At 42.9% G+C, this 13,683-nt stretch overlaps 1 protein-coding gene and 1 long non-coding RNA gene across 3 annotated transcripts in view; one reads left to right on the plus strand and one right to left on the minus strand.

Annotated features, from left to right (window-relative positions):
- Positions 1-5,857, plus strand: part of LOC115648506 — an 81,406-nt gene extending 75,549 nt beyond the window's left edge. Inside the window, exon 3 of the long non-coding RNA XR_003999578.1 lies at positions 5,151-5,857. This is a non-coding gene — a long non-coding RNA (uncharacterized LOC115648506). The remainder of the gene's footprint in view (positions 1-5,150) is intronic.
- The window catches only part of CEP85L (centrosomal protein 85 like), a 173,974-nt gene that overhangs the window by 8,997 nt on the left and 151,294 nt on the right, over positions 1-13,683 (minus strand). For both annotated transcript variants that reach the window (XM_030556186.1, XM_030556185.1), the window contains 5 exons: positions 12,724-12,900; positions 6,323-6,475; positions 4,785-4,939; positions 2,912-3,029; positions 2,348-2,398 (listed from right to left, as the gene is read on the minus strand). In XM_030556186.1, the coding sequence (XP_030412046.1) occupies positions 2,348-2,398; positions 2,912-3,029; positions 4,785-4,939; positions 6,323-6,475; positions 12,724-12,900 (654 nt within the window). The remainder of the gene's footprint in view (positions 1-2,347; positions 2,399-2,911; positions 3,030-4,784; positions 4,940-6,322; positions 6,476-12,723; positions 12,901-13,683) is intronic.

Genomic DNA, 13,683 nt, shown 5'->3' on the forward strand with positions numbered 1-13,683 from the left:
CTATTCTGAAACAGGCTGGGGAGGAACGGAACTGGTGAAACAGCCATATTTCTTTTCTCCCTTCCTCTCTCAACAGAAGCACAAAATGACCATAGAGGAGCACACGAGGCATCAGGCAGGTCTACAGAGGGGAATCTGAGTGCTCTGGGGGGCTGACTCCACAGTGAAACAGGATAGAGAGCTTCTCAGCGTCTAAAGTTCAATTTTTGTTCTTTTGGGGGTGGTCTGATGGGGCTTGATCCGAAGGCCACTGAAATAAACGGAAAGCCTCCCTTTGCAGCAGGCCATTAGTGCTTACCACCTGGTTTCTGAGGCGCATTGTGGATCTTTCAGAGGGGTGTTTATGCATCTCCCTGGATGCAAGTGCTGGTGCTCCACATCTAGGAGTCTTTCAGTGGGAAGAGACCGTATTATTTGGGTTGCCACCAAATGGGGCAAGGAAGAGCTGCTTACAGGAAACTGGAAGCAGATGTGTTTCAGGGGCAAGAATCTCTCTTACAAACAGGAAGACAAGAAAGAGATCCTAATTTAAAAATAGAAGTTTTAAAGGAGAGAGCAAGATCCCTGGTCACGCAGACTTCTGTTTGCACCACTCTGGGAGTAAAAAGGCAACTTAAAACTGCCCTAAATACACAGCTGAGGATTCCCCAGGCCTGCCAAATCCTTTGTTGGCATAGAGCTGGCATAGCTAGTTCTCCACCATCCCCTTTCCAGGACCCTCAAACCAGGAGTATGTGCGGAGCATACTGCAATCCAGCTCTCCCCACGGTTGTTGGCCCCGAGGGGGCCATTGCAAACCAGCATTTGGAAACCACTCTAAATTGGGCCAGGAGCTGAACTGGCCCTGGTTACTTCAGGGATCTGAAAAAAAGGATTCTATTTTGCTGCCTTTGGTGTGCTGACGGATACCCCATTGCACCTGAGATCCTGGTCCTCATACCTAGATTGGTTTTAAACTCATTCTGACCCTCACTTATTTGCTAAGGGGGAAAGTTTTCTACATTGCACACCCAGTATTTATGCAGTAGGTAACTGAAACTGACATTATCTTTATAATGTTGCTGAAGATGGTAAGTCAGATTCTCCTTTCATATAAAACCAATTTTCCCCATGTCATTCCACTGCTTTCAGTGGAGTCAGACCTGACTCAGGATGGTGTGAGAACAGAATCAGCCTGTCAACTTACAGCTGACAGAACACTGGGCACAAGTGTCAGGTATGCAAGCTATCCTTTTTCCACCTCTTAACCGTACAAACATCCCATACTGAAGATACTGTTTAAAAATAGGCTGTCAATAGCAGCAAGTGCTGACAGTGGACATAGAAGAGCTACTGGGACTAACTCAGGTTAGGGCAATGCTGGCCTTGGTACCAGTAAATAAAGCAGAGCTTGTAGCCACTGGTCCTAATCCAGATCAACACAGAATTTGACTCAGTGTAAAACCCTCAGCATATTTAATGTCAGAGGGATAGCCGTGTTAGTCTGGATCTGTAAAAGCAGCAGAGTCCTGTGGCACATTATAGACTAACCGATGTATTGGAGAATGAGCTTTCTTGGTTAAAACCCATACAGCATGCATCCGACAAAGTGGGTCTTCACCCACGAAAGCTCATGCTCCAATACGTCTGCTAGTCTATAAGGTGCCACAGGACTCTTTGCAGCATATTTAATAACTTCCACTGATATGCCACCCAGCAGCAGGGAAGTAGATGGAATAAAAAGGTTAAAACTATAGGGGAACTGGAAAGATCCAGGAAATATATTGTGATGGCATAAGTGTGTCAAGCTACTAAACGGTCAGTCAAATTGATGGGTAAAATTACTCATTTATTTTATGAAAGTAACTGAAGGAAACTGCTTTGCTAATAGGTATGCCAGATTGTTCATACTGTAGCAACTAATCAATAGTGGCTTTTTTTTCAAACCCATTCCTGTTAGATTTCCATTCATTCAAGACTGCACTCTAGTGTTCAATAGTTAGGTGTGTAATGTGTATTTCTTTTTCTTATCTGACTACAATTTGTGCCTGTCCCATGACACGTTGTTAAAGAGTGTGCAGTCATACCAATAGCACCAAAAGTGACATAAGCAGCTCTGAGGATATCGGACATGACATCCTTTAGACCATCAGCATAAGACAACTTGTAGGGAGGCAGTTTTCCACCTTGTGCTGGGAATCTAATTTGTTTCTATCTGCAAAGTGCTAAAAAGCTTATTTTAAGTTAAGGCTAAGGAGATGTTCTACTCCAAGCTATTTGGACACAGATACAGTATCTTTGTTTTAATAGCACATTATCATAAACTGCAACTGCCTAAACCAATGGCAAAATATATATATTTCCTTACCTGAATTTCTATGATCATCCCAGCTATCTGATTTTGTTGATTGTCTATGACCTGTAAAAAAACCAGAAATATGACTAAGTACCACATTTAAAAAGATGATTGACCCTGTGAGTTTTAAGTAGAACAGTCTCTCTAATTTCTGATCTAGTGACCTCTTTTCTCTTATAAATGTCTAAACCTGGAACTCAAATTACCTATTCTCAAAGAAGTAACAAAAAAAAAAAAAAAGAGAGAGAGAAATACTGCTTAATGCTCACACAGCAATCTTCATCATGAAATTACTAATTACACAATCACAATTAATTTTTACCAAGAAACTGGCAGTAAGTTAAGTCTCTCTCTCTGTATTTTATTTGACCAAAACTGGTTTACATTTTCTTGTGCAACTGAGAATTTATGCAAAACAAATGCACTGATACAAGAAACACATATGTTGAAGAAAAACCGGAATCAGCAATACACGTGAAAAATTGAGTGAGAGAAAAATAAGACACAGAAACACAATAGGAGATTCTAAGGTTGTGGATCTACTGACAGTTCAGCTAATCAGTTTCATGGACTGACCTTGCGGGCTCTCTCGTTCTTTTCTTTGAGGCATTCATTCTCACTCTGAAGCTGTTTTGTGTCCAACATGGGAAGGCGGATACCATCTTCCAGGCATTTTTCTACCTTCTGTTGCAAACTGCAATTCAGAGATAAGAATGGAAAAGCAACTAGTCAATTTATTGGGAAAACAAGGAAACAAAACTGCAGTATGTTCTAGTGGAGGATTTAAAAACCACTCTAAGCAACATCAACCAGTCTCTCACCAAACCCACCAAGACTTTACAAGTAGATTCCAGCTTCGTGTATAAGCAAACTGACAGGTGGGTAAGAGGTGTAAATCCTGGATTTCTTGAAGTCGCCATGTCACTAACAAGAACAGATCAATCTAAATACACAGGAAAGTTTTATTACTTATCCAATATATACTCCATCTTTGTAATACTTTGCTGCCTGGTTAAAAAAGTAAATCCTGGACCAGATTCTGTGTTGCATCTCTTGAGGCAAGGCACTCTAGGTGCACTCAGAAGGAGGGGAACAACTGTGACTTTAACACACCTTTGTGCTGCCCATTTTATGGGCTGCTGTGGGGGCTGAATCAGCTCCAGCATTAGTCAGAGCAGTCCTGGGGGTTGTTCTTACAGCAGCTTTACTAAATTTGCCTATGGGGTCCCTATGAGCTTCACTGCAGTCCACAATTGCCAAGCACTATGGTCTATCATTCCTGCCCCCTATGATGGGCATGTGAGGGGGCAGCATAAAGTCACAAATCTCAGTCATTACAATGTTTACACACCAGAGGAATGTTCCCAGCCCCCAGCAGTTTGTTTAAAGTCCCTATATGCTGCCAGAGCTTCCTCCCTCAGCAGCTTTCAAAAATAAATGTGTTTTATTACAGTGACAATCCTGTTTTCCAATACAGAAACCAGAGATGGTTTCAAATGTGTGTAGGCTTTCAGGAGAGACAAAACCATCCCTGTAGATCACACGGACACAAATAAAAAGGTGCATCAGCTGTAAGGTGGAAACAGTCTGCCCAGTGATCTGCCTGACTACATGTCCCAACCAGCTAGCCTTTCATCAGTAACACACTTTTAGACTGCTACTGGCATGTACATTTAGGAAAGTGAGGGGCCCTGAACTAAAGCAACATCCACCCCAAATTATAAGAAATTATCCTTTTCATAACCTCTCCCTTTTGGCTGTCTTTATCACATAACTCAAAGGCATCATTTTAAAAGGAAAAATATCAATTGAAGTAGTGTAAAGAATGTAACGGTACACCATAGTCTCATTCAATCATCCATCTGGAATTTTTCCATGGAAATCTGCCCAATTTGTTCTTTTACGATTATGTAAGGCCAGTGATAGGGCACCAGCTGCACTTAAATCTCCCTGTAAATATCCGCCCACTTCAGAACAAATACCTCCCCCATCAGGAGAGGGATGCAGGATTTTTAAATCTTTGACCCTTCCATAGTTAGTTTACCCCTCAATACATTTCTTCTGAGCTTTCCTACAGTCCAGTCCAGGCTTATTTATTAGCTTGGAATGCTGGGGGTCTCGGAACAATGCTCTTTTGCTGCACATGCTTATTCTGTCCAACCCTCACTGGGCACCATGTCATGACGCCAGCTCTCATAAAGACATTGGTGATAGTCAGCCCCTCCTCTGTAATCATATCATTCGTAACATGATACAAAGGAAATCTCATCATATTTCCAGTACAGTGTCAATGACTTTTGTGTCACACTGTCACCCTCTGTGTGGTAATATATTCCAGCGTGACACAAAAGTCATTGACACCACACTGGAGTAAAGTTGCAAAGAATTTGGCAGCTTGAAACAACAAGTATGCTGCAACAGTCCTAGAGCATCACGTAGGTATTCATACCTCTGCACTGTGGTGACCAGGTCTTTTTCTTTCTTCTTCTGACACACAAGTTGCAGCTCTTTCTCCCTACATTGTGTTCTAGTCTCTCCAAGCTTCTTCTCCAAATCTGTCACTGTTTCTTGCAGTTGCTTGTTCTTCTCTTCTAGAATGTGCAGCTAAGACATTACAGCCAAACAGTCAGACACAATGCTGAGGTTTGTATTAAGAGTACTTACTACAGGCCCCGGCTTTACAGTTATCTTCGGAATACCCTTTTAGCCTCATTTTGACTGTTTCCAACTACAGTGCACTAAAGTCTATTATAATTATCCTTGTTACACTGTTAAAACACCTTTTAACACTTTAAATATTTGTTTTACTAATCAGGTGGGGGAAAAGAGTGATATTCACATTGCAATTCAATCAAGAAGAATTGCAAAACAATCAGTGATGATGTGATCCATGGCCAGAAAGGGTTAAGCATCCTGCAAGAGAAATGACCTGAATTCAACCTCTAGGAACATATTGGTAGAAAATGTTTGTGTTTTGTGTGTTTACATATATATTGTTAGAGGTTAACAATGTAACAAAACCGTTCCTGTCTATGCTGTATTCTGTTAATTCATATATCAAAGAGATCTTAACATTCAAATGAACTGTAAATATAGTGATATCACTGTATTGATCTCTCTTTGAAATGTATAGAAAATCACCTGCGAACGATGAAAAACAGGCAATTGCCTTATGTTAATCCTTGTAGCTAATTACTGGTGATGCTTAGGAAATAAGCCTACTTCAAAGTCTCAGTGATTGCCTATTGCTCACCTAAGAACTCCGAGCTGTCAAGAGAAGGCCTAGAACTATATAAAAAAAACTTTTTGGGCATGATCCTTTTTATTTCAGATTTGCTTGATGCTTTACACAGGGGAAGCTTGAGTCCTACGACTGAGATCTCCAGTCCAACCGGGATCACCCTGAATATGAACGTTGGACTATATCCTATGGACAAATTCTGAAAGAGCTCTGCAACTACAAAGCTCACCATCTGTACTATAAAACTGATCTCAGAACTGTACTCATGTCTGTATGCATCTTTTAACCAATACACACACTCTTTTCTAATACATTTTAGTTTAGGTAATAAAAATTGGCTGTAGGCATGTATATGGGTAAGATCTGAAATATTCATTACCTTGGGAGATAATGTGTCCAATCCTTTGGGACTGGTATAACTTTCTTCTATGATGAATAAGATTTTCAGTAATCCTCATCATATTTGACTTGGTTATCTGCGTGGAAGCCCAAGGCTGGGTTGCTTTAAGGGAACTGTGTTGGCTTCTGGGTAACCAGTAAGGTATTACAAAAGCTGTTTTCAAAATCTAAGTATTGGAATATGCACCAGCTTTGGGGATTGTCTATCCCATTCTTTACAGATTGCCCTAATTGAATAACCTCAGTGTGGCTCCCCGGGACCCTGGTCACAAATGCAGGTCACAGAATATATTTATATTTGTACCTCTTCTTTTACGTATTATTAAAACCAGATACTTCTCCCTTACCTGCTTACTCTGCCTTTCTACATCATCCAACGTTGGCAGGTCAGCTAGATATTTTTCTAGGGTTTCAATTCGTCTCTGTTTGTCTTTGTTTTGTTCAGACTCTTTTTGGCATTTCTTTTTCAGGCTATTTATGTACCTGTCTCTGGTTTTAAGCTACAAGAGTAATAAAATTACATAATTTATTATGGTACAAAATAAATCTGTACAAGATAATGAAGAATCTATTTCCAAATTCTCAGAACTCAGCAGATCTTTAGAAGCTACATTCTTAGCCAGAAGTAAGTTACTACAGAAAATTACACCACAGGGTCATTTATTTTGCTTAAATCCAGTATCACCTACCCAGAACAATTACCATTTTTCAGTATTCTCACTGCGCCAAACATATTTGAAGCTACAATTATTTTACCTTGATTTATATGACCCACTGCTTGGGAATTGAAAACATCCTTATTTAATACATTCTTTTTTATGTCAATTGCCCACCATCTGCTAGGAAGTTTCTCACTATTTTGGCTTGCTCTATGTGCATTCCTGGGAGAACTGGAACAAAACTACTGTGTGGACAGTCAGAGAGTCTACATTTTGCTGCAAGTCTGTATGAATCTTTGAAGAGAAAAAACAGAGGTCGAGAATTGTTTCTGGGGATAATGCAAAGCCTGGTCTGAGGCTACTGCAGAAGAGCTGTCTATGTTCTGCTCTTTTCCTACTGCTATCCAGGCAAACAGGACTGGTGTACGTTTTTTGTAAATAAACATACTACACTAAGATAGTGGTTTCCAACCTTTTTATGCTCAAGTTCACTTTTTGAATCTAAGGGCAACCCAGGATCTACCCCGCCTCTTCCCTGAGGCACTGCCCCTCTTCCCCAAAGCCCCGCCCCACTCACTCTTCCCCATTCACCCCCAGTCACTTGCTCTCCACCCCCCCTCACTCACTTTTCACCAGTCTGGGGTAGGAGTTTGAGAGGGAATGTGGGCTCTGGGCTGGGTTCAATGGGTTCACAGTGTGGGAGGGGGCTCTGGTCAGAGCCTGGGGCAGGGAATTGGGGTGCAGGAGGGGATGAGGGGTGCAACCTCTTGGCAGGAGTTTGGGTGCAGGAGGGGTCTCTGGGCTGGGGTAGGGGGTTGGGGTGCAGGACGGGGTACAGGGTGCTGGCTCTGGGAGGGAGGTCAGGGCTGTGGCAGGGGGATTGGGGTGCAGGATGGGGTACAGGGTGCTGGCTCTGGGAGCAGAGTCAGGGCTGGGGTGCAGAAGGGGGTATAGGGTGCTGACTTCAGAAGGGGGCCCAGAGCTGGAGGTTGAGGTACAGCCTCCTGCTGGGCAGCCCTTGCCTCTGGCGGCTCCTGGTCGGCAGTGCAGCGTGGCTGCTACTAAGGCAAGCTCCCTGCCTACTCCAGCCCCACACCACTCCTGGAAGGGGCTAATGCATCCCAGCAGGTCCTGGGGGGTAACGAGGGGCATGTGGCTCTTCACACTGCACCTCTCTGCAAGCACCGCTCCCACAGCTCTCCAGGCCAATGGGAGCTGTGGGGGCAGTGCTTGCAGGCAGAAACAGCATGCAGAGGCAGACCTCTGCCCTCCACCCCGGTCCCGGGGCTGCACTGGCCACTTCTGGGAGCGGCATAGGGCCAGGGTAGGGATTCTGCCTTAGCAGCAGCCACACACTGCCACCAGAGATCATGATCAACTGGGAGATCCTCTAGGATTGACCAGTCGATCGCAATCAACCGGCTGGTAACCACTGCACTAAGAAAATACCCTGATACTATGCCACCAATTTCTCATCCAAATGGAAACCTCTCTGCAAGACCCTGAATTTTTGCTGCTCAGCCTAAGAGGCAACAGCTCTGTTTTTGGGCTTTGATGTCATATAGCATCATACCACATAGCCACTTTTACTCCCAGCTCTTGAACTTTTCAGGTACTTATTCTGTATAACTTGATAACGTGAGAGAGCTTTCTTTGATCTGTGGCACATTAGCCACTAGAGCATACAGCACAGCCCTACTTTAAAAAAAAAATCCAAAAACTTATAACACACACATGCTTCAGAGTTCTTGGGTAAATACTATGTTTCAAAGCCATGTATACAAGAAACTGCATGGCCTCTGACAGAGCACTGGACTCGGGGTCAGGAGACTTGGTTCTATTCCTGCTTCTGCCACTGACCTGCTGTGTGACACCGGGCAAGTCACTTCACATCCCTGTGCCTGTTTCCCCTCCTATCCTTTGTCTGTCTTGTTTTTCGGGCAGGGACTGTTTCTCTGTATATGCTTGCAAAGCACAATGGAGTCCTGATCCATCTGGTGCCTAAAGGTACTGCAGTGATAATAGGAAATAATAATCCCTAACTCTTAAACACTGCTTTTCATTATTACATTTGAAAGTGCTTTACAAAGGAAGTTACTATCATTAGGCCCATTTTACAGAGGGGCAAATGAGGCACAGAGGTGAAGTGACTCATCCAAGGTCACCCATCAGGCCAGTGGCAGAGCCAGGAACAGATCCCAGGTCTCCCGAGTCCAGTGCTGTACCCACTATGCCAGTAACAGTGGTTTACTCATGATACTCTTCTTGAGTTACAAAGTGTTATTTCAACTCTCATTTTATAATATACACACAATATAAACAGGTGACCAGATAACATCCTCGCAAGACAGACGTCCTAAATGTTTGGTTTTGGATATTATTTTGTGCAACAGCTACAGGAATTAAAAACAACTTCAAATACATAACTATCGGGACTAAACCTAATAGGAATCTGAGCCAAAAATTTGACCTTGACACACTCCAACAACTACATCAGAGGACATCACAATGAAACAGCAGCTTTGTTAAGGCTGACTTTCTAAAGGAATCTTAATTTACCATCAGCCTGCAAAATACTTTCTTTGCTATGTTTGATAACCAAGATCAGTACACATACACTCATTCCTGGCACTTGCTTTATTAACAAGGACTTTAAAAAGAAAAAAAATACTCAAAACCTGTCTTCTCACTCAGGATCTGATTTAATGAAAACTCTACCCATATTGCTCAGATCAACAGCCTAGCAACTTACAGGATTAGAAATACTTGTCGCTATGAATAAGTGTGAAATGTAACCCTTTAAAATATCAAATACAATTGGTGTTTCTGTGTCTACTGATGGAAACATCCATCTTGCTGAAAAACATATGTTATGTGTGACACTGGCCATGTCAGAGTCTAATGATGGCATTTATAAAAGTGTTTAGTAGCTGACAACATCTGAAAAGCTTTTTCAGGGACAATTTTCTAAACAAGTCAGGATCCTGGGAGCTACGGGAGGGCTATATACAGATTCCATTAAGTTTTAAGATTAGTTTTGATATGAATCTCTTAATTATCAGGGCCTCAAAAACGGGCTGTTCTACGACATTTCTTACCAGGTAGAACCCAAAAGTGTTTGGAGATACATCGTAGAATTAGGATGCTTCCCCAAACCTATGACCTTCCAAAAATGCCTTTGCTCCTCTGACATGTCATCTTCCTTTAGGGGATGCTGGCCTTGTGCTTCTTCAGTGAGGTTTTGCACAACTGTTTCATCCACTAAAATCCTCCATCATTTTCAGGGACAGACGTAGTGACTTCTCCACATCTACCCTTTCCCTCTTGCACCCACAAACTGAGGTTCCTCTCCTGCAATCACAGTCTGTAGCTTCTCTTCCTCGATTAGCTGGACTGTGAGCCACTGATATTCCCCTTCCTTCCATCTCCACATCGCCAACTTCCTCTCCCCACTTCCTAAAGGATTATTTTTCCTGTAAAGGTCAGCCCCCAACAGTGTTAATGTCAGTATTACGGTGAAAACTTAATTTTGTCCTCCTGTATGCAGCAGGGGTGCAGGGTTTGAAGGAAGGGGGTTCCCTTACTAGTAGTTTGTTTCAATCCCCCACCCCTTGCCTTGGGATGGAGAGCCCTTCCACGGCCTTTGGGGAGGAGGAATTCACTCAGAAATCACTTCAACACCTTTCTCAGTAATGATCTGTTTTATCAGCAAATAGTTCCCCGGATGAGCAAAATAATTTCAGCACCCCCATCATCAATTCCTCAGTGACTGATTAGGGGCCTCCTCCCCTTTAGGCTCTGACTGATCCTAACATCAGCACAATGACAGTGGTGCACAGGGGTCAGGCAGACAGACTGCCTCCTGGACCTAGCCACCAATCCAGAGTTCAGATCTCCTGTCAGCTGTATTCCTACAGCAGCACATGCCCTTTCTGGCCCTGCATTTCCTCCTTTCTACAACTACAATCCCATCCTACTTTAATACATTCGTTTAATTACACAATCACATTTTTTTCCACAGGATCCTTGGCTCATTCAGTCCACAGGCTGGATGGGGGTTAGGGAACAAGCCATGGTTGTGTAGTAAATTACGCTGCAGAGATTCTGCCCAACTCCCAGAACAGCCCAGAATCAGGAGCCGTCCTTGTCTTGCATTGTAACTTCTAGGCTGCACCTCTCAAAGAGGCAGCAGTTTTTCACTTATGGATTTGGCACATTCACTCTAGAAGGCAGAACAGCTCAGTATATGAGACTTGTTTCTGCTGTATTAGACACAGCGGTTCTAGTCCCAAACTTTCCACACTATTTAAAAAAAATGTTAATTTATTCATATTAATAAGTGCTTCAAAAACACATGAATTTTCAGACTGTTGGGCTGAGGCACATGGATACAATTTTCCTTTAAAGCAACACCCTGAGCAAACCTAACTGACATGAGCTGAAATCAGTGTCAGCAACAGGTTGTAACTGGTTTCTGAATACCATCCAAACCTTCAAGAGAGGTTCAGATCCATTCATGCTGACACTGTGGTCAGCAATGGTAATTCTTCTATTACAGACATGATTTAATGGAGTTTTAAAAATAAATTGAGTCGTCAGTTTGTGTAGTGTATTTTAAGATGTGCCCAGGGTTGCTCAGAGGATGTAATTTTCCTTCTAAGGCAGTGGTCCCCAACCTTTTCGTCTGGCAGGCGCCAGACGAAGGACCGTGGTGGCAGTGGAGCACCCGCCGAAATGCCGCCGAATTTCCACGACATTTTGGCGGCGACGCCTCTCAATGATGCAGCTTGCCGAAGCAGCATCATCGAGAGGTGTCGCTGCCAAAATGCCGCGGAAATTCGGCGACATTTCAGCGGGTGCTCCACTGCTGGCCAGGACACAGGTCCATTTAGATGCTCCCGCGGGTGCCATGGCGCCTGTGGGCACCACATTGCGGAGCCCTGTTCTAAGGGAACGTGCTCAATTGAAAGTAAGTAAAGAAACAAAAAATAAGATTTCAATACACCGTCACAAGTCTTTGTGCTTACAAGCCTACCGCCTTTTCTACACCATGGAATTTTAACAGAAAACGTCCCTCTTTGGCTCGCATTAGGAACCACAAGACCCATAATGAAGATGGGTGATTTCAGCACCAGGTCATATATGCTTGCTGGGAGCAAGCTTAATTAATATGGTGCTGAAAATGGCAGTTGGAACAGAGAAAGCCATCTACATTCAGGCTAACACCGGTGAAGCTGCCCACAGTCTTCTCATCCCTCCAGGAAAAGCTAATGCTACCTCAGTGAGTTGTTTTTACTGCTCCCTCAGCCACTATTATCTCTCCCCTGTTCTGAATGTTCCACTTTAGGGAGGATAGCAACACAGGCCTTTTTTAAAAAAAGGTTTCCAGAGTTACATCCATATTAACAAATTACAATCTATGTGGCAGCCATGTTAAAAACCTGCTACAGGTTATGGTACTTGTGGCGGTATATAGCATCTGTTTGGCTGTTATTATTTGTTACCTGGATTACAGTTATACGTAGAGGGCCACTGCAGTAGGCACTGAACACACATACAAATAGCAAGACTGCCCCTGTCCAAGAGGGGTTTTTTAAAATGAAAAACGAAAAGCCCTCATGCTACCACTCAGGGCCGGCTCCAGGTTTCTTGCTGCCCCAAGCACTTAAAAAAAAAGCGGGGGGGGAGTGCCACTGCTGAAGCAAAAACAACAACAACAACAAAAACCCGGAGTGCTGCCCCTTGAAAAGTGCCGCCCCAAGCACATGCTTGGAATGCTGGTGCCTAGAGCCGGCCCTGCTGCCACTCTGTTGACATGGTTAATGTTTGGTACACTTCTACTGGGCTTGATTCACACTGTGATACTCCAGTTTCACCCAGTGCAGCTCCACTGAAATCAAGTAATTGTGTAACACAAAATAACACTGGAACAAGTGGTGAATTGGGCTCGGCATGTTTAAATGCCATATTGTGGATGGACTATAGATACCACAGGATAAATTAGAGCCTACACATTAGTCGCTTTCTGCTTAAAAAGTTCTGATGCAGTCATGGCACAAAGGTGAAATCTAAACATGAAAGCCACTTACTTTCTCTTCCATCTTCTTTTTCTCTTCACTGGATTTGTTTGAAATTTGCTTGAGAAACTCATTGAGTTGCATTTCCTTATTCTCAACTGATGCAAGCTTTTGCTCAAGCTCCTCACAGTGGGATACTGATCTTTCTGAAAATGGAGCTTGCAATGATGTGTTCTCATATTGTGAATGCTTTAGAAAAGAAAAGAAAAGAAAAGAAAAAAGTATAGTTAAAGTGCATAACCGAATGGCTCCTAGAGAAAACCCTCTTACTTGGTAGATTGAAAAATACAGTGCTTGTTTTAGAAAGAAAATGCACATATGCTACAACATCTTTTCTGAGGAGAGATGACACAGCACAAGCTACGAAAAATAACTGCACTGGTGTTTATTAGGCTACATCTTCACTACAAGCCCAGTGATTCCCCTGCTCATGTACACATACTCATGCCAGCTCTCATCAAGCTAGCATGGGGGTAAATAGCACAAGCAGGGGAATCGCACCTCAAGCTCGTAGGGAAGGCATAGCCTTATAACAAACATTTTTTTGTATACAAATAGAGTGGGATTTATTTTTCAAATCAATATTGGATGTCTGAGCATAAGCATGAAAAAATCAGCTAACACACCATGAATTTCTGGAAGTTATACTTTGTGGAGCAGGAGAATATCTGAATCTGGCAATCATACCTTAAAATGAAGAATTATGATGATCACCATAACATGCTTAAAGGGACAGGGTCATGTCAAATTTGGCCCCAAATTTAGGTTTTTCTTTTACAGAAAACCAAGACATCCATAGTGTTTCCAGCCCCAAACACTGCATTAGAACCCCAAAAGCAAGCCAGACTACAAATGACTATGAACAAACCAAAATATTGCAGTGGCGCTTACATCTTTAGAAGCTTTGCGAAAGAGGGTAGGCATTATTATCCCTATTTTTCTGATGGAGAAACTGAGGTACAGAAAGAAGAA

Source organism: Gopherus evgoodei, chromosome 3 (assembly GCF_007399415.2).
Source record: "Gopherus evgoodei ecotype Sinaloan lineage chromosome 3, rGopEvg1_v1.p, whole genome shotgun sequence".
NCBI lineage: Eukaryota > Metazoa > Chordata > Testudines > Testudinidae > Gopherus > Gopherus evgoodei.